General features: G+C 48.3%; 2 protein-coding genes across 2 annotated transcripts in view; one reads left to right on the plus strand and one right to left on the minus strand.

Moving 5' to 3' along the window:
* The first annotated feature begins 1,937 nt into the window (after positions 1–1,937).
* On the plus strand, positions 1,938–13,004 carry ddit3 (DNA-damage-inducible transcript 3). Its single transcript, XM_055631966.1, has 3 exons — positions 1,938–2,330; positions 3,564–3,868; positions 10,245–13,004. The coding sequence occupies exons 1-3, from the start codon at positions 1,952–1,954 to the stop codon at positions 10,527–10,529; spliced, it is 969 nt and encodes a 322-aa protein (XP_055487941.1). The 5' UTR covers positions 1,938–1,951; the 3' UTR covers positions 10,530–13,004.
* mars1 (methionyl-tRNA synthetase 1) overlaps positions 12,950–19,303 on the minus strand; it is a gene marked incomplete at its 5' end in the record, with an annotated part of 13,663 nt that continues 7,309 nt past the window's right edge. The window contains 7 exons of the mRNA XM_055631964.1: positions 12,950–13,746; positions 14,284–14,379; positions 15,063–15,134; positions 15,448–15,631; positions 16,596–16,700; positions 17,155–17,286; positions 18,475–18,688. Coding sequence (XP_055487939.1) covers positions 13,627–13,746; positions 14,284–14,379; positions 15,063–15,134; positions 15,448–15,631; positions 16,596–16,700; positions 17,155–17,286; positions 18,475–18,688 — 923 coding nt within the window. The remainder of the gene's footprint in view (positions 13,747–14,283; positions 14,380–15,062; positions 15,135–15,447; positions 15,632–16,595; positions 16,701–17,154; positions 17,287–18,474; positions 18,689–19,303) is intronic.

Genomic DNA, 19,303 nt, shown 5'->3' on the forward strand with positions numbered 1-19,303 from the left:
TGTAGAAGTTAGAGAGAGTCTTCCTTGACAAACTGACTCTCGTAATCTTCTCAGGAAGTAGAGGCGCTGGTGAGCTTTCTTTATAATTGCATTAGTGTTCTGGGACCAGGAAAGATCTTCAGAGATGTGCAGGCCCAGGAATTTGAAGCTCTTGACCCTTTCCACCATCGACCCGTTGATATAAATGGGGCTGTGGGTCCCCCTTCTACTCCTTCCGAAGTCCACAATCAGTTCCTTGGTTTTGCTGGTGTTGAGGGCCAGGTTATTGCGCTGGCACCATTTGGTCAGTCGCTCGATCTCACTTCTACACTCTGACTCATCCCCATCAGTGATACGTCCCACAACAGTGGTGTCGTCAGCGAACTTGATGATGGAGTTCGCACTGTGACCGGCTACGCAGTCATTATTCATTCATTCGTTCATTTTAGACGGGGGAAGGAGAGATGGCCATAGGTTGCATGTAGCCCATCTCCACATTCACTCCTAACTCACTGTATGTCATGTTGTCACTGGCGAGCGGAGCACCAAGGCAAAATCCTTGTATGTGACTTCTTTGGCCAATAAATTTCATATTCATTTCATTCATAACAACTATTATGTCAATATTGACATTGCATTTACATTTCTACGGTTACAATAACGTCAATAATATTGACATTAATAGTATTAATGTCATCATCTCCAAGGACCTTAAGTGGGGGGCTACCATCAACTTCAGAGTCAAAAAGGCACAACAGAGGATGTACTTCCTACGGCAGCTGAGGAAGCACAATCTGCCACAGGCAATGATGGTCCAATTCTACACAGCCATCGTAGAGTCTGTTCTCACCTTCTCCATGGTCTGGTTTGGCTCAGCCACCAAGCACGACACACGGAGGCTGCAGCGAATCATCCGATCAGCAGAGAAGGTTATTGGCTGCAACCTTCCCTCCATTGATGAACTGTACACAGCAAGGGGCAGGAAGCGAGCGGGCAAGATCATCTCTGACCCCTCTCACCCTGGCCACAAACTCTTTGAATCACTTCCCTTTGGAAGGCAACTCCGGACTGTCAAAGCTGCCACAGCCAGACATAAAAACAGTTTTTATCCATGAGTAGTTGCTCTACTCAACAGCCAAAAATCTGTAGCCTCCCTTTGATCTGGTATTTTGTTGGTTCACATGCTTGATCAATGGTGTTTTATCATTCATGTTTTATTATTATTAATGTTTAGTGTTTTCTGAGTCATTCGTAACTGTCACACAGAGAGTGGTGGATCTCTGGAACTCTCTGCCACAGAAGGTAGTTGAGGCCAGTTCATTGGCTATATTTAAGAGGGAGTTAGATGTGGCCCTTGTGGCTAAAGGGATCAGAGGGTATGGAGAGAAGGCAGGTACGGGATACTGAGTTGGATGATCAGCCATGATCATATTGAATGGCGAATGGTGCAGGCTCGAAGGGCCGAATGGCCTCTACTCCTGCACCTAATTTCTATGTTTCTATGTCACTGGATGTTACTTGTGGGTGGGGCAACAGGCAAATTCCTTGTATGTGAATACTTGGCCAATGAACTTACTTAAACTTACTTAAACTTATTAATTTAATTCATAACAACTATTATCTCAACATTAACATTGCATTGACATTTCTACGGTTACAATAACGTCAATAATATTGACATTAATAATATTAATACGATGAAATAAGAGATAAAAATGCAACAATCAGCAATTTTAGATCACTTTGTCTTCCCACCGACAGGGGGCGAGTGTGTGTGTGGTCCTCCCACTTGGGGGGGGGTCCTCCCACCGACAGGGGGCGAGTTCGTGGTCCTCCCACTGGGCGTCTGTGGTCCTCCCAGATGACGCAACCCCAGCCCAGGTGACGTAAACAAAGGAATGGGAACGCGCTGACGTAATCGCCCCCTTCCACGTGACGGGGGGGGGAGCGAGAGGGAGAGTGGGATGACGTAATGGGCCCGCCATTACATTGCAAAAACACACACAATATTCTTAATTTAAGCACAAATGCATTTTTTTTCCACCGGGGGTTGATGAAGGCGGCTGCAATGCTCCGAATGCAATGGGTAAAAGTTGCAGCGGGGCTGCAGGGCCGATGCAAAGAGGCGAAAGGAAGGGAGGGTTTTTTTGTGAGGATTGCAGGAGCATTGCATCATCCGGCCGGCTGTCAATCACCGCCCCCTGTCCCGGGGCCGCCTGCAGCCTCCGCGCGTCTTTGCATCAGAACAAGCCGCCGACAGCAAGATGAACAACATGAAAACCTCGCTCTCTCCGCCAAAACCGCAGCAAGACCACCCCCGACCATTGCATCCTCACCAATGCAGAGCCGCGGTAAGTCTGCACCCTTCAAACCCCCCGAGGAAAGGTTTCCCCCTCGAAAAAAGCTCGATTGAGTGAATTTTAATTGGCAATTTTGATCCGAGCATCGCTGAAAGTATCAATGAATGTATCGTTAAAAGTATCAAAGAAACATTAAAAATATCTATCAATGAAAGCCTGAAGTAGGAAGGGTCTCGACCCGAAACGTCGCCTATTTCCTTCGCTCCATAGATGCTGTCTCACCCGCTGAGTTACTCCAGCACTTTGTGCCTATCTTCGGTGTAAATCAGCATCTGCAGTTCCTTCCTGCACTAATTCCAGGTTCAGGAATAGCTACTTCCCCACAGCCATCAGGCTATTAAACCTGGCTCGGACATAACTCTGAACATTAATAGCCCATTATCTGTAATTTGCACATTATCAGTTTATTTATTCATGTGTGTATGTATATATATATATATAATGGTATATGGACACACTGATCTGTTCTGTATTCATGCCGACTATATTCTGTTGTGCTGAAGCAAAGCAAGAATTTCATTGTCCTATCTGGGACACATGACAATAAACTCTTAGAAACATGGAAATTAGGTGCAGGAGTGGCCATTCGGCCCTTCGAGCCTGCACCATTCGCCATTCAATATGATCATGGCTGATCATCCAACTCAGTATCCTGTACCTGCCTTCTCTCCATACCCCCTGATCCCTTTAGCCACAAGGGCCACATCTAACTCCCTCTTAAATATAGCCAATGAACTGGCCTCAACTACCTTCTGTGGCAGAGAATTCCACAGATTCACCACTCTCCGTGTGAAAAATGTTTTTCTAAAGGTCCTAAAAGATTTTCCCCTTATCCTTAAACTGTGACCCCTTGTTCTGGACTTCCCCAACATCGGGAACAATCTTCCTGCATCTAGCCTGTCCAACCCCTTAAGAATTTTGTAAGTTTCTATAAGATCCCCCCTCAATCTTCTAAATTCTAGCGAGTACAAGCCGAGTCTATCCAGTCTTTCTTCATATTAAAGTCCTGACATCCCAGGAATCAGTCTGGTGAACCTTCTCTGTACTCCCTCTATGGCAAGAATCTCTTTCTTCAGATTAGGAGACCAAAACTGTACGCAATACTCCAGGTGTGGTCTCACCAAGACCCTGTACAACTGCAGTAGAACCTCCCTGCTCCTATACTCAAATCCTTTTTTGAATTTCTTGACTCTTGAATCTAGACGTCTTCCCAATTTCTTGCAGGCGACCACCAGATTCTGTGCGGGATGAAGGACACCAACTCTTCGAGAAGTCCGTTGCTACTGGGAGCTGACATGGAGTCTTGGCTGGAAGACATCGACAGCCTCCTCACCCCTTTCTCCCCCATCCCATCTCCACCTCCGCCAGACCCGTCCAAGCCTGACCTCTCCCTGCTCGATGACCTAGAACATCTCCTTGGCCCCTGGCGTGGTGGGACGGAGAAGGTGGAAGAATGTCCATGCATTTTGTCTCTAGACGACTTGGAAAGACTCCTGGAAGATCACCCTGAGAACCCTGAACAATCTCTGGTAGGGGGAGACAATAGACAATCTTATATCTATCTGTACACTTTTAAAACTCTGCGTCTGTGTGTGTGTCATTTTGCCTTTGAAACGTATCTCCTCAAAAACCAGACGCAGAAACGCGGAGATTTTTACATATTCCAGTAGGGATTTAACTTATGATTTCATAAATGCACCCCTCTCTAGATTTGGTCAATTATTTCCCAGGATTTTGAATAAAATTGCTCACAAAACTTCTCTCCCCCCCCTCAACCACCCTCCTTCCTCTCCCCCTCCAGCCCCCCCCCCCCCTCTCCCTCTGTCTCTTGCCCTTCTGTCTTTCCCCATTCTCTGCCCTCACTCTCTTACCCCCCCTTCCTCTCTAGACCCGCCTGCGAGTTGGGGGCTATGCATCAGTGGATAGGGCGGTTATGGGGTAAAAGGAGCAAATTAATAATAATATATCAAGGGGGGTAGTTAGTGTGTGTGATGCCACATGCCACACCCCCCCGCAACCGCACGTTCGGGGAACAGACCCAACGGGTCTGCACTTGGTCTAGTATACTTTTAAAACTCTGTGTGTGTGTGTGTGTCATTTTGCCTTTGAAACGTATCTCCTCGAAAACCAGACACAAAAATGTGGTGATTTTTACATATTTCGCTAGGGATTTAACTTATGATTTCAGAAATCCACTCCTCTCTAGATTTGGTCAATTATTTCCCCAGATTTTGAAAATTGCTCACAAAACTTCCTCTCTCTCCCCTCCTCCCCCACCCTCAACCAATCTCCCGCTCCTCCTCTCCCTCTGTCTCTTGCCCTTCTGTCTCTGCCCCTCTCTCTCTGTCTCTCCCCATTCTCTCTGCCCTCACTCTCTTACCCCCCCCCCCCCCCTCTCTAGACGCGCCTGCGAGTTGGGGGCTATGCATCAGTGGATAGGGCGGTTACATAGAAAATAGGTGCAGGAGGAGACCATTTGGCCCTTCGAGCCAGCACCACCATTCATTGGGGTAATAAGGTAAAAGGAGCTAATTAATATTAATATAATATCAAGGGGGGTGGTTAGTGTGTGTGACACCGCATGCTGCCCCGCACCCCCCACCCCCGCAAACGCGCGTTGGGGGAACACCCAACGGGTCTGCACTTGGTCTAGTAACTATTAAAACTCTGATCTTGGCTGTGTGTGTGTGTGTAATCACATCTGCTCGAAAAAACGACATTCTAATGGTAAAATTTTTACATATTCCTGTAGAGATTTATCCCGTGAAGTCAAAAATCGCCTTATCTGAAATATTTGTGCTTTATTTCTCCAGTTATTAATCAAAATGTTCAAAAAACTAAAATAGCTTAGAAATTCGGCCGCCTCTGGCTGATGACATGACAATTGGCTGCACGATGTGTTCACGGGCTGCGAGTCACATCGCCCACCCGCTTGCTCACCTGGCTCCCTCCTCCCTTTCCCCCTCTCTCCTCCTCACTCTCTTCCCCCCCCTTTCTCTCCTCCCCCTCTCCCTCTTTCTTTTCCCCCCTCTCTCTCCCCCTTTCCCCTTTCTCTCCTCTCCCCCCCCCCCCTCTCCCTCTCTCCAGCCAGCACCGCCATTCACTGATCATCCACAATCAGTACCCCGTTCCTGCCTTCTCCCCATATCCCATGACTCCACTATCTTTAAGAGCCCTATCTAGCTCTCTCTTGAAAGTATCCAGAGAATCGGCCTCCACCGCCCTCTGAGGCAGAGAATTCCACAGACTCACCACTCTCGGTGAGAAAAAGTGTTTCCTCGTCTCCGTTCTAAATGGCCGACCACTTATTCTTAAACTGTGTGGCCCCTGGTTCTGGACTCCCCCAACATCGGGAACATGTTTCCTGCCTCTAGCGTGTCCAAACCCTTAATAATAGTAAGATTAAATGAGAACTTACCAGTTTGAAGTTTGATCTTTATTTTATGAGGAGTTACGTCGAGGGACTACGTGAAGAAGGCCGGCCAGGCGCACGCGTGTCAAACTTCAGAGCAGCGGTGTGAAATCACAGATAATATACTCCGAAGCATAATAGTAAGCTACGTGATACAAACTTAACTCACCTTTGATCTTATTAGGGTGGGAGCGGAGGGCACATAGACCCTCGACGTTCCTCCTCATAAAATAAAGATCAAACTTCAAACTGGTAAGTTCTCGTTTAATCTTACTATTTTACTTCGGAGTCACGTGCGTGACTACGTGAAGATTTTAAAGCTCTGTGATTTCAGGCCGTAGATTGGGTTCCGGCGTATCACTGCATTTTGCTCGACTCTATGAGTGGAAACAGTCAATGACATGCAAACCATCACACATGTTTAATTAATTAATGGTTTATTTTGTGGTAAAACATTATGTCCCATTTTAATCTCTAGAGACATTTAATACTGAATACAAAATAGTACCACCAAATACACCAGGGTCTGCGATTTCTTTGTGATAATACTTGTGCAACATCCTCTCATTTTCCCAACCTGCAGCCGCAAGGATATGGTCTATTGGAACGTCCAAATCCTTGGCCGCCAATGTTGCTGCTGCCCTGGTGGAATGAGGTTTAAATTTGTCAGTATCAATTCCTGCATCCAATAGCACCTTCTTCAGCCATCTTGAAATTGTTTGTGTTGTCACTTTTCTGTGTGGCTTTATGGCTGATGAATAATCCAGATTCTACACCGGTAAGATGTTTGGTCTCAATGTAGTATTTTAAATAAGTAACTACACAAAGTCTTTGATCTGCAGGATAAGCTGAACATCAATTTACACACCGAGGCTCCTGGTCTGCTCTGTTTTAGCAGGTCATAGACATAGAATGTAATTTCCTCTGTTTACATTCCCATTCTGTCTATCCTTAACTTGTGTAATGTTTGTACTCTTTGAGCTGATACTAAAGCCATTAACATGACTGCTTTTATCATAATTTTGTCTAACGACAAATTTGAGATGGGATCCCAATCCCTAAGTAGCATTAAAGATGCCCTTCATGTAACTACAAGTCAAAGGATGTGATCCTAGAACTCGATGTTCCGATGGTCTCGATAAGTATGCCGACAAAGCATTCCTTGCTGTGTTGATCACACTATATCTTAAATTATCATCAAAATGTAATTTTGACAAATTTCTACAACATCTGAAGCATCTGCAGTGTGGTAAGAATATTTTGTGTTGAAGAAACTGTTCCCATTTCTTAATGTAAGAAATGTACTGCTTCTAGGTACTTGTTAGAATCTGCAAATCAATAAATCAATACGATCATGTAAAGGATGACATTCACCCGTTCCAGGTGCACAAGTAGGTTTTCTTGTCTAAACACATCCATAATGGGTTCAGTCACCATGTTTAACCCTAATGGATACCATGTTTGTGTGGGCCAATCTGGAACCACCAACAATCCTGAAGCATAATCTTGTTTGATCTTCTGCAGACACCTATTGATGAGACAAAAGGGAGGAAATGCATACAAACATTCCACCCCAATTTAACGTAAACTCATCTGCCCAAATGGGTGTTTCCCAAATGTTTTCACAATTTTGTGGAAAATGTCACGATTTAACATCCATTCTGTGTTGTCATTGAAATTTCTTGACCTAGTATCTGCAATTATGTTGAATTTACCTGGTAGGCAAATTGCAGAAAGCCAAATATCTTTCTCAATGAACCAGTGCCAAATCATGTTTGCCAATCTGTCATATGTTTCCGACTTCATTCTACCCATGTGATTGACATGTGTCACGGCCGTAGTGTTGTCAATCTGAACCTGTACATGCAAATTTTGTACCTTTTGGCAAAGGGCTTTCAACCCATGCAATAACTTAGTAATTCAAGCTAATTAATGCCATGCGTCTCGAGCAAATTCCTCTGCATTCCATCTATCTCCACAGCTTGAGATGGCATCCGCAGCTCCCCATCCCAGTGCACTTGCATCTGTTTGTAAAATGGTAGCTGGTGATTCAATCAGAATTTTCCTGTAAGAGTAATCCACATTTTTAATCCACCATTTTATATCCTCAATTGCTGTGTTAGTTAGTTAGTTGCATTGGCCTATCGAAATGTCCAGCATGTCTTCCCAATACTGATATCTTTGCTCACTGCAGCTGCTGATAATGCAGTGGTCCAATCTAAACAGCTGGAAATGAAGCAATTAACTTGCCAATTAGACTTGCTACTTGCCTGATTGATGGTTGTTTGCTGCAATTAGCTCCTTACAACCCATAATCACTTGCAACATTTTGTCCTTGGGTAAGTTCACTGTCTCATGTTCTGAATTAATAGTGAACGCCAAGTAATCAATTATTTTGTTCTGTGTCAGTCTGGATTTCTCTCGGTGAATCACAAAGCCCAGTTATTGAAATGTAAGTTTAACTTTTAAAACTGAGGCTTGTTGCCATGTCTTCAGTGTCTCCCACAATAACATGTCATCCAAATAAGCCATTATCAAATGGCCTTGAGCTCTTAACAATGCTAAGATTGGTTTCAGCAGTTCTGTAAACAATCTAGGAGCTGAAGTTAACACATTAGGCAATGCTTTGAATTGCCACAATTTAGTCATCCAGACAAATTTGAAATATCTACGATCTTTATCTTGGAGATGTATGCTTGCCATATAGCATTCTGTTGAAATTAATTGCAAAGCATTAGTAAAATCTCCATTTTGAAATGTTTATACTGTACAAAAGGTTTGAGATTTGTGAGCTTTTTTTATAAGTTGTTTTCTCTATTACCCCTTTTTTACTCAAAATATCAATTTCTATTTGAATTTTTCTAATCTCTTCTTTAGAGAAAATTGAATACCTTTTGGAATATGTTGAGTAGGGGAATTTCATTCGGTTAAAATTCAATTCTAAACCTAATTATACTGCACAGTATATATGCATCAGATGTTATTAGTTTCTATTCTTTTAAAAAGAATTGTAACCTACCCCCAATTTGTAAGTAGGACACATCTGATATTCTTTCAGAACCAGAACCACCTACTTCAGGGTTTACCGGTATCACTTTTTGTACCTTGCCCCTTGTGGGAATACCATGTTCTCCACGTCCTGGGGTTGTATTCAGTTCCCCTTCAGTATGGATATTGCCTTCTAGCTATGCTGCCAAACATCGGTGGCCTCATCATCCCGATGGTTATTGATTCTTTGTTGAGAACCTTCAGTTTTGTGGCAAGCACCACTCCAAACAGTAAGTGTGGCAATTATAGATTAGATGGTTTACAAAGCCCTGCAAACTTAGGATGTATGTTAGGTCTTATCACAGACTTACTCCAAAAATGTGCATTACACATCATTCCCATCACATCCTGTTGTGACCTTGTCACATTTCCTTCTTCCAGATCTCTGGCAAATGCCGTAATGCTTGACCACATTAATTTTAATACCCGCTGTAATCTCATTTCTTGAGCTCTTACTGCAGTGCCCATATAATTCCACACTTCTTTGTTAACAGCTGGAACTCCTAACCGAGCAGTTCCGCGGGATTTTATATTTGTTCACAATTTCCTCCATCGTTGGTCTTCCAACTGATGGGAAAGCAGGTAATTTATACTCTCTGCTATCTCCTCTGATAGAGGTTGTCCCTTGTTTCTGGGACTAGAGAACGTTTGGGCCAGCCCTGGCACTTTTCTTTTTTGCATTGGCTCTGGTCCTCAACTGATTCGTTATCAGAGTATTCTGGATATTCCTCCTCATAATGGGTTTCACCTGGATTTCCATATCAGGTATTACATGCGATGGCTCTGATAGGCCTACGCTTTTTGGTCCCTCTATGGGGTACATCAAGCTCTTGCATTGAGCTGTGTATTGGCAGCCCACCTTTGGGTGCTGCTCCATATTCTGGGTCTACTGTAGACCAACGCCTGTATTATCTTTCTGGGTGGAAACGTTCACCAGACTGATACCTGGGATGTCAGGACTTTCATATGAAGAAAGACTGGATAGACTCGGCTTGTACTCGCTAGAATTTAGAAGATTGAGGGGGGATCTTATAGAAACTTACAAAATTCTTAAGGGGTTGGACAGGCTAGATGCAGGAAGATTGTTCCCGATGTTGGGGAAGTCCAGAACAAGGGGTCACAGTTTAAGGATAAGGGGGAAGTCTTTAAGGACCGAGATGAGAAGAACTTTTTTCACACAGAGAGCGGTGAATCTGTGGAACTCTCTGCCACAGAGGGTAGTTGAGGCCAGTTCATTGGCTATATTTAAGAGGGAGTTAGATGTGGCCCATGTGGCTAAGGGGATCAGGGGGTATGGAGAGAAGGCAGGTACAGGATACTGAGTTGGATGATCAGCCATGATCATATTTAATGGCGGTGCAGGCTCGAAGGGCCGAATGGCCTACTCCTGCACCTATTGTCTATGTTTCTATGTAACACTAACCCCCATATTTTTCCCCTCACAGGATCGACGGGAATTCCGCGGAGTTTCGCCGGGAATGCCGGCCGGAAATTCGACGGCGCTTCCAGTGAACGGATCAAGGGAATCTCGTCCCCCTCCCTCTCCAGCCCGTCAGGCGAGGAGGGGGAAGAGGCGTAGGGAGGAGGTGGAGGAGGAGGGGGAGGGGGAGGGGAGAGCGGAGGAACTGGAACGGGAGAACCAGAGGCTCCGAGCTCGGATCGAGGAGCTGGCCCGCCAGGTCCAGGACACGCGGAGGCTTCTCATCGAGCGTGTGGTGAACTCTAGCTGACAATTCCTTCCTCCCCCTCCCAGGGGCTAGCAGGGAGTAGATGGGCAAACGGTCTCTTGACTTCCTTACCCCCCCCCCCCCCCCCCCCCCCCCCACATAAAATTTGGTGCAGGAGCAGGCCATTTGGCCCTTCGAGCCAGCACCACCATTCACTGTGATCATGGCTGATCACCCCAATCAGTACCCCGTTCCTGCCTCCTCCCCATATCCCCTGACTCCACTATCTTTAAGAGCCCTATCTAACTCTATCTTGAAAGTATCCGTGGAGAAAAGATGAGGTGCGAAGGTAAGCTAGCCAAGAATATAAAGGAGGATAGTCAAAGCTTCTTTAGGTATGTGAAGAGGAATAAATTAGTTTAGATCAATTAGTGAACCGGCCTCCACCGCCTTCTGAGGCAGAGAATTCCCACAGATTCACAACTATCTGGGTGGAAATGTTTCTCCTCATCTCAGTCCTAAATGGCCACAGACTCACAACTCTCTTGGTGGTAAAGTGTTTCCTCGTCTCCGTTCTAAATGGCCGACCTCTTATTCTTAAACTGTGTGTGTGGCCCCTGGTTCTGGACTCCCCCAACATCGGGAACATGTTTCCTGCCTCTAGTGTGTCCAATCCCTTAATAATCTTATATGTTTCAATGAGATGCCCTCTCATCCTTCTCATCTCCAGAGTGTACAAGCCCAGCCGCTCCATTCGCTCAGCATATGACAGTCCCGCCATCCTGGGAATTAACCTGGTGAACCTACGCTGGGCTCCCTCAATAGCAAGAATGTCCTTACTCAAATTTGGAGACCTAAACTGCACACAACTCTCAGGGTGGAAAAGTGTTTCCTCATCTCTGTTCTAAATGGCTATTCTTAAACTATGGCCCCTGGTTCTGGACTCCCCCAACATCGGGAACATTTTACGGGGATATGGGGAGAAGGCAGGAACGGGGTACTGATTGTGGATGATCAGCCGTGATCACAGTGAATGGCGGAAGGCAGACAGGAATGCTGGAGAAACTCAGCGGGTGAGGCAGCATCTACGGAGCGAAGGAAATAGGTGACCTTTCGAAGAAGGGTCTCGACCTGAAACGTCACCTATTCCTTTGCTCCATAGATGCTGCCTCACCCGCTGAGTTTCTCCAGCATTTTTGTCTACGGTAGATTTTTCCAGCATCTGCAGTTCTTTCTCAAACATGCTTGCTCAAAGGGCCGAATGGCCAACTCCTGCACCAATTCTCTATGTTTCTGAGATACAGCGCGGAAACAGGCCCTTCAGCCCATCAAGTCCGTGCCGACCAGCGATCGCCCGTTCACACACTAGTTTAGTTTAGAGATACAGCGCGGAAACAGGCCCTTCGGCCCACCGAGTCCGTGCCGACCAGCGATCCCCGCACATTAACACTATCCCACACATACACACACTGGGGGACAATTTACAATTTTACCAGAAGTCAATTAACCTACAAACCCGCACATGTTTGGAGTGCGGGCGGAAACCGGAGCGCCCGGAGAAAACCCACGCAGGTCCACGTGCACAAACTCTGTACAGACAGCACCCGTAGTCGGGATGGAACCCGGGTCTCTGGTGCCGTGAGGCAGCAACTCTACCGCTGCACCATCGTTACACCATTGTATATTCTTCACTGTTAAGTGCTTGTGTTTGCTAGCTCCGACTAAAGTTCGCAGTGTCTTGTAAAATATACTGACACCATCAGATAATTGCAACTAAATCATCGTTTACTATTAATGTTGAAGAATTGTATTGTGTACTAGTAATAAATATTCTGTAATAAATCAGTCTGAAGGGTCCCGACCCAAAACATCACCATCCACGTTCTCCAGAGATGCTGCATGTCTGACCTGCTGAGTTACTCCAGCATTTTGTGTGTCTTTCCTCCAGTTGCTCCAGCAATTCCCACAGATTCACCACCCTCTGACTAAAGAAATTCCTCATCTCCTTCCTAAAGGAAGTCCTTTAATTCTGAGGCAGTGCCCTCTGGCCCTAGACTCTCCCACTAGTGGAAACATTCCTCTCCACATCCACTCTATCCAGGCCTTTCACTATTCTGTACATTTCAATGAACCCCCCTCATTCTTCTAAACTCCAGCGAGTACAGGCCCAGCGCCGACAAATGCTCATCGTACGTTAACCCACTCATTCCTGGGATCTGTTCTTGTAAAACCTCCTCTGGACCCTCTCCAGAGCCGGCACATCCTAAAGTGTTGGAGTAACTCAGCGGGTCAGACAAGCTGCATCTCTGTGGAGAACGTGGACAGGTTGAAAGTGCTGGAGTAACTCAGCGGGTCAGACATGCAGCATCTCTGGAGAGACGGAACAGGTGATGTTTCGGGTCGAAACCCTTCTTCAGACTTGGGTCAATATTGTTGTGTGTGAGACGAATGTCTCTTTGTTACGAATGATCACAATTTCAACGTTATCTGTTGCTCTAAACATTGCACATAATTTATTAAAATAAATGTTCACACCCATGTACGAAATTGCTGTCGTTCTTCGCAACTGTGGGGCTGGAAGATGTGTAGAGAAGTTGTACTACATGTTGGCGTGGCCGTTCGTGGACTCTCTGTGTCTTTTTGTGGGGGTGGGTGAGGGGTTGTGTGTGTGTGTGTGTGTGTGTGTTTAAGAAGGAACTGCAGATACTGGAAAATCGAAGGTAGACAGAAATGCTGAAGAAACTCAGCGGGTGCAGCAACATCTATGGAGCAAAGGAAATAGGCAACGTTTTGAGCCGAAACCCTTCAGTCTGAAGACGTTTCTCCAGCACTAGTCTACCTTCTGTGTGTGTGTGTGTCACTGTCTGTCTGTATGTGTGTCTCTCTCTGTATATGTCTGTGTGTGTGTGTCACTGTGTAGGTGTGTGTGTCTGTATGTGTGCGCGTCTATATGTGTGTGTGTGTCTGTATGTGTGTGTGTGTCTGTCAGTGTGTGTCTCACCCTGTTCCTGGGTGATTGTGTGTCTCTATGTGTGTGTTTCTGTATGTGCATGCGTCTATGTGTGTGTGTCTCTCTCCCCTCTCCCTGAGTGAGTGTGTGTCTATGTGTGTGTGTATGTCTCTCTCCCTGTCCCTGAGCGAGTGTGTGTGTGTCTGTCTCTCACCCCTGGCCTGCCGTTACTAACTCGAGACGATTCTTCAGATCGAGCAACAGGGAGATCTCGCCCGCCAAAACCGTCTTGGCCGTTCGCTGTGTCTTCAGCTCACGGACTCGATTACCCTGGAAGGGAGAGGGGGAGAGAGAGAGGAGGAGGGGGGAGAGATGAGGAGGGGGAGAGGGGGATAAGGGAGGGAAAAAGGGGGAGAGAGGAGAGGGATGATGGAGAGGAGGGGGAGAGGGGAGAGGAAGAGGGAAGATGAGAGGAAGGGGAGATATGAATGAAGAGAGGGAATGAAGGAGGGGAGAGGAAGAGGGGAAAGGGACAAGGAGGGGAGAGGGAATGGAGAAACAGATATTATGTTAACCATGTAAATTTTAGTTTAGTTTAGAGATACAGCGTGGAAACAGGCCCTTCGGCCCACCAAGTCCGTGCCGACCAGCGATCCCCGCACACTAACACTATCCTATACACACTAGGGACAATTTTTACATATACACCAAGCCAATTTACCTACAAACCCGCACGTCTTTGGAGTGTGGGGAGGAAACCAGAGCGCCCGGAGAAAACCCATGCAGGTCACAGGGGATCGCTGGTCGGCACGGACTCGGTGGGCCGAAGGGCCTGTTTCTGCCCTGTAAACTGCTGCCTGTTCTCACCTGCTGTCTAATCAGCTCTTCAATTTCCGCTTTAGTCTGCAGAGGGGGCTGAGAAGCTGATTTTACCCCAGTGTCCACAGTGGTAGCTGGGCAAGGCTGAAAGGAGAGGAGGAGGCATCAGACATAGAAGTAAAAAAACAGACAATAGGTGCAGGAGGAGGCCATTCGGCCCTTCGAGCCAGCACCGCTATTCAATGTGATCATGGCTGATCATCCCCAATCAGTACCCCGTTCCTGCCTTCTCCCCATATCCCCAGACTTTAAGAGCCCTATCTAGCTCTCTCTTGAAAACATCCAGAGAACCGGCCTCCACCGCCCTCTGAGGCAGAGAATTCCACAGACTCACAACTCTCTGGGTGGAAAAGTGTTTCCTCGTCTCTGTTCTAAATGGCCGACCCCTTATTCTTAAACTGTGTGTGTGGCCCCTGGTTCTGGACTCCCCCAACATCGGGAACATGTTTCCTGCCTCTAGCGTGTCCAAACCCTTAACAATCTTATATGTTTCAATGAGATCTCCTCTCATCCTTCTAAACTCCAGAGTGTACAAGCCCAGCCGCTCCATTCTCTCAGCATATGACAGTCCCGCCATCCCGGGAATTAACCTGGTGAACCTACGCTGGGCTCCCTCAATAGCAAGAATGTCCTTCCTCAAATTAGGGGACCAAAACTGCGCACAATACTCCAGGTGTGGTCTCAGCAGGGCCCTGCAGAAGGACCTCTCTGCTCCTATACTCAACACCCAGTGGCGGGGCGGAGGGGCGGGGGTGACAGAGACGTACTTTCTGACCACTGTATTTTGTCCGCAGTTCATCCATCCGTTGTGTGTCTAATTTCTGGAACAGCGGGGTGATCTGGAGAGACAAAGTTACCACGTTTTAACATCTGGATTGAGTGAAGCTCCCTCTTCCCCCCCCCTCTCTCACACTCACTCACTCACATACATATATCCACATAGCTCTCTCCCCAGCCCTGAAACTCCCTCCATCACCCACCCACCCTCCCTCCACCCCCCCCCTTCCCTCTCTGTCCCTCCCCTCCCTATATACATATATATTCATCCCTCTCTCTTCCCCTCTATATTACACACATACACAGCTCTCTCACACCCTACCCCGATCACACACACACACAGTCACACACACACATCCCTCTCCCCCGACATACGTTTCCCACGAGGTGGCCGGGCGGCAGGAAGCAGACGAACATGTCGGGCAGTACGTTGCACTCTCTGGGGGCTCGGAGTTGCCGCTGGATGGTGGCGCTGGTGGCCGGCATGTAGGGCTGCACCAGCACAGAGAGCAGGCAGGCCACGTTGATGCTGACACCCGTCACTGTACCTGCTCGCTGCCTGTAGCGGGGGGAGAGAGAGGAGGGGGGCAAGAGAGAGAGGGGGGGGGGGGGGGGGCAACAGAGGGGGGGGGGAGAGAGAGGGGGGGGGGGGGGGGAGGAAAGAGTGGGGAGGGGGAGAAGAGAGAGGAGAGGGGGAGAAAGAGGAGAGGGGTGAGGGGGAGAGAGGGGGGGGGAGAGAGAGGGGGGGTGGATAAAGAACAACAATTACTCCCTTCTCGTCACTCCCCCTCAATTTCCACCTTGTACACCGAGAGAGGGGGGGGGAGGAGAGGGAGAAAGGGGAGAGAGAGGGGGAAGAGGGAGGGAGGGGGGTAGAGGGAAGGGCAGGGAGATAAGGAGGGGGGTAGAGGGAAGGAGAGAGAGAGGGAGGGGCAGGGAGGATGGGAGAGGGAGGGAGAGGGAGGAGGGAGGGAGAGAGGGGAAGGGAAGGAGAGCCAAACCAAAGATCCTATAGACCACTCCTTAGCAAGATAGACCACTCCTGCTAAATGCAATGGGCTGACGTGTAGTACGGAATGGAGCGGAACGTCGGCCATTTTAGTAACCCGACCCGACCCGCAGTGTAATTAACGTTGCGGGGGAACACTTTGTGTTAATAAATTAAAATTCTGAAAATGAGGAGAAGACCTTTTATTTTTTACGATGATGTTTCCGTAACCGGCTTCCGTCTCCGCACTATTATCCTATGGGATCTTTGGTGCGGAGACTGGAAGCCGGTTACGGAAATGGGGGCCGAATATTACCCCATGATTCTGCCCGTCACCGTACTACGTCTTTTCCATCGAGTAGACCATCTTGTTCCGCTAGGGGATCTTTGAGGCAAACGGCCCACTCGCGGCAGCCAGTGGCGCCACCCTGTGGCAGGAGGCCAGACGTGCGGCGTGACGTCTTGCTGTTTACATAGTAAATGATGAAAGGGGTTGTTTCGGTGTCGCGGGGTGGTTGGGGGAAAAGCATCTCACTTGTCCGCAGCGCCGCCCTTGATCAGTCTCCAGGGCTCGTTGATCTGAATGTACTGGTTCCCGTAGCGAGATATACTGAGGATGCAGCGCAGGGCATCGCGAATCCTGGAGGGGAAAGATTCACCCTCGTCAGTTCCAGTAAAAAATATTGGGGTGCAGTTCCTTCCCTCTCCCCCCTCCCTCTCTCCCCTCCGCTCGCCAAACCTTCTCCAGATAGACCTTGTAACGCTGGAGGTTCCTCCTCTCCCCTCTCACCCTCCTCTCCCCCCTCCATGCCCCCTCTCCCTCTTGTCCCTCCTCTCCCTCACCTTCTCTTCCCTATCATTCCCCCCTCCCCTCTCTTCTCCATCTTCTCCCTCATCACCCCTTCCCATCTCTCCACGCCCCCCTCCCCTCCTTTCGCCGCCTCCTCCCTCCCCTTCATTCCCCTCCCTCCTCCTCTCCCTCCCCCACTCCTCTCCCCTCCTCCCTCTCTTCCACCCTCGCTCCCCTCCTCCTCCCCTCTCTCCTTTCTCCCTCTCTCGCTCCCCTCCTCCGTCTCTCCTCCCTCCTCACTCACCGCACTTTCTCCAGGTACGCATGGTACTGTTGTAGCTGCCAGGTGACCTGGGCCAGCAGCCTCTTGTCCTCCAGGGTCAGATTCATCTCCGGAACCTTCCCTTCGAAAAACCTCCCCACGAACATGCCCGCCCTGGGGGGGGTGAAACGAGAAACAGCGACTCACACACACGCCCCTCGACACTCAAGAGATAACAAGAGGAGTTGAGTACAGGAGCAAAGAGGTCGATTCTGCAGTTGTACAGGGCCCTAGTGAGACCACACCTGGAGTATTGTGTGCAGTTTTGGTCCCCTAATTTGAGGAAGGACATTCTTGCTATTGAGGGAGCCCAGCGTAGGTTCACCAAGTTAATTCCTGGGATGGCGGGACTGTCATATGTTGAGAGAATGGAGCGGCTGGGCTTGTACACTCTGGAGTTTAGAAGGATGATAGGGTATCTTATTGAAACATACAAGATTATTAAGGGTACACAAAAAAGCAGGAGAATGGATCTATGGAGCATCTATGGAGCGAAGGAAATAGGCAACGTTTCGGGCCGAAACGTTGCCTATTTCCTTCGCTCCATAGATGTTACTGCACCCGCTGAGTTTCTCCAGCTTTTTTGTGTACCTTCGATTTTCCAGCATCTGCAGTTCTTTCTTAAACAAGATTATTAAGGGTTTGGACACGCTAGAGGCAGGAGACATGTTCCCGATGTTGGGGGAGTCCAGAACCAGGGGCCACACACAGTTTTAGAATAAGTGGTCGGCCATTTAGAACGGAGACGAGGAAACACTTTTCCACCCAGAGAGTTGTGGGTCTCTGGAATTCTCTGGCCCAGAGGGCGGTGGAGGCCGGTTCTCTGGATGCTTTCAAGAGAGAGCTAGATAGGGCTGTTAAAGTGTTAGTTCACCAGGTTAATTCCCGGGATGGCGGGACTGTCATATGCTGAGAGAATGGATCGGCTGGGCTTGTACACTCTGGAGTTTAGAGGGATGAGAGGGAATCTTATAGAAACATATAAGATTATTAAGGGATTGGGCACACTAGAGGCGGGTTTGAAGGTTAATTGGCTTGGTAAATGTAAAAATTGTCCCTAGTGTGTGTTGGATTGTGTTAACCTACAAATCCTCAAGTCAAACACGAGTCTGTGTCAACCAGCTAGCACTGAGGAGCGGGGAAGGGAAAGAGAGGGAAGGAGAGGAGAGGGGAGGAGAGGAGAGGGGAGGAAACCGGAGCACCCGGAGAAAACCCACGCAGGTCACGGGGGGGACAACGTGCAAACTCCGCACAGACAGCACCCGTGGCGGGGATGGAACCCGGAGGTGCCGCCCCACTCACCTGTTGATGAAGTTGCCCAGGTTGTTGAGCAGTTCGCTGTTGTTCTTCAGCATGAAGTCGCTCCATGAGAAAGTGCTGTCCTGGGATTCCGGGCGGACGTAGAGGAGGTAGAAGCGCCAGACGTCGGCTGCGATCCCCGTCTCCCGTGCCATGTCCCCGAACACCCCCACACCCCGGCTCTTGGAGAACTTGCCGTCCTCGTAGTTCAGGTACTCTGTCAGTGGGAGAGAGAATCAGAATCAGAATCAGATTTATTCGCCAAGTATGTTTTGCAACATACGAGAATTGGTCAAAAACATATTTTAACATGAACATCCACCACAGTGACTCCTACTGTGATGGAAGGTGAAATAAAGTTCAAGTCTCTTCCTTTAGTTCTTCCTCGGTCGTGGGTCTCGAGCCCCTGTTGACTCCCGTGGCCAGCGGCTTTCAGGCCCTCGGCGTCAAGGCGATCAGCTCGTGCATCGGGGGGGGGGGGGGGGGGGGGGGATGTCACCCACCCACACACACACGTACGCACACACACACACGTACACACACGTACATACACACACACACACGTACACACACACACACACACACACGTACACAACACACACACAGAGAGACAGACACAGACACACACACAGACACACACACACACACACACACACACACACACACACGTACACACACACACAGACACACACACACAGAGAGACAGACACACACACACACGTACACACACACACACACACACACACACACACACACACAAGAGACACACACACACACACACACACGTACACACACACACACACACACACACACAGACAGACACACACACACA

The sequence above is a fragment of the Leucoraja erinacea genome, unplaced genomic scaffold (assembly GCF_028641065.1).
Source record: "Leucoraja erinacea ecotype New England unplaced genomic scaffold, Leri_hhj_1 Leri_980S, whole genome shotgun sequence".
Classification (NCBI taxonomy): domain Eukaryota; kingdom Metazoa; phylum Chordata; class Chondrichthyes; order Rajiformes; family Rajidae; genus Leucoraja; species Leucoraja erinaceus.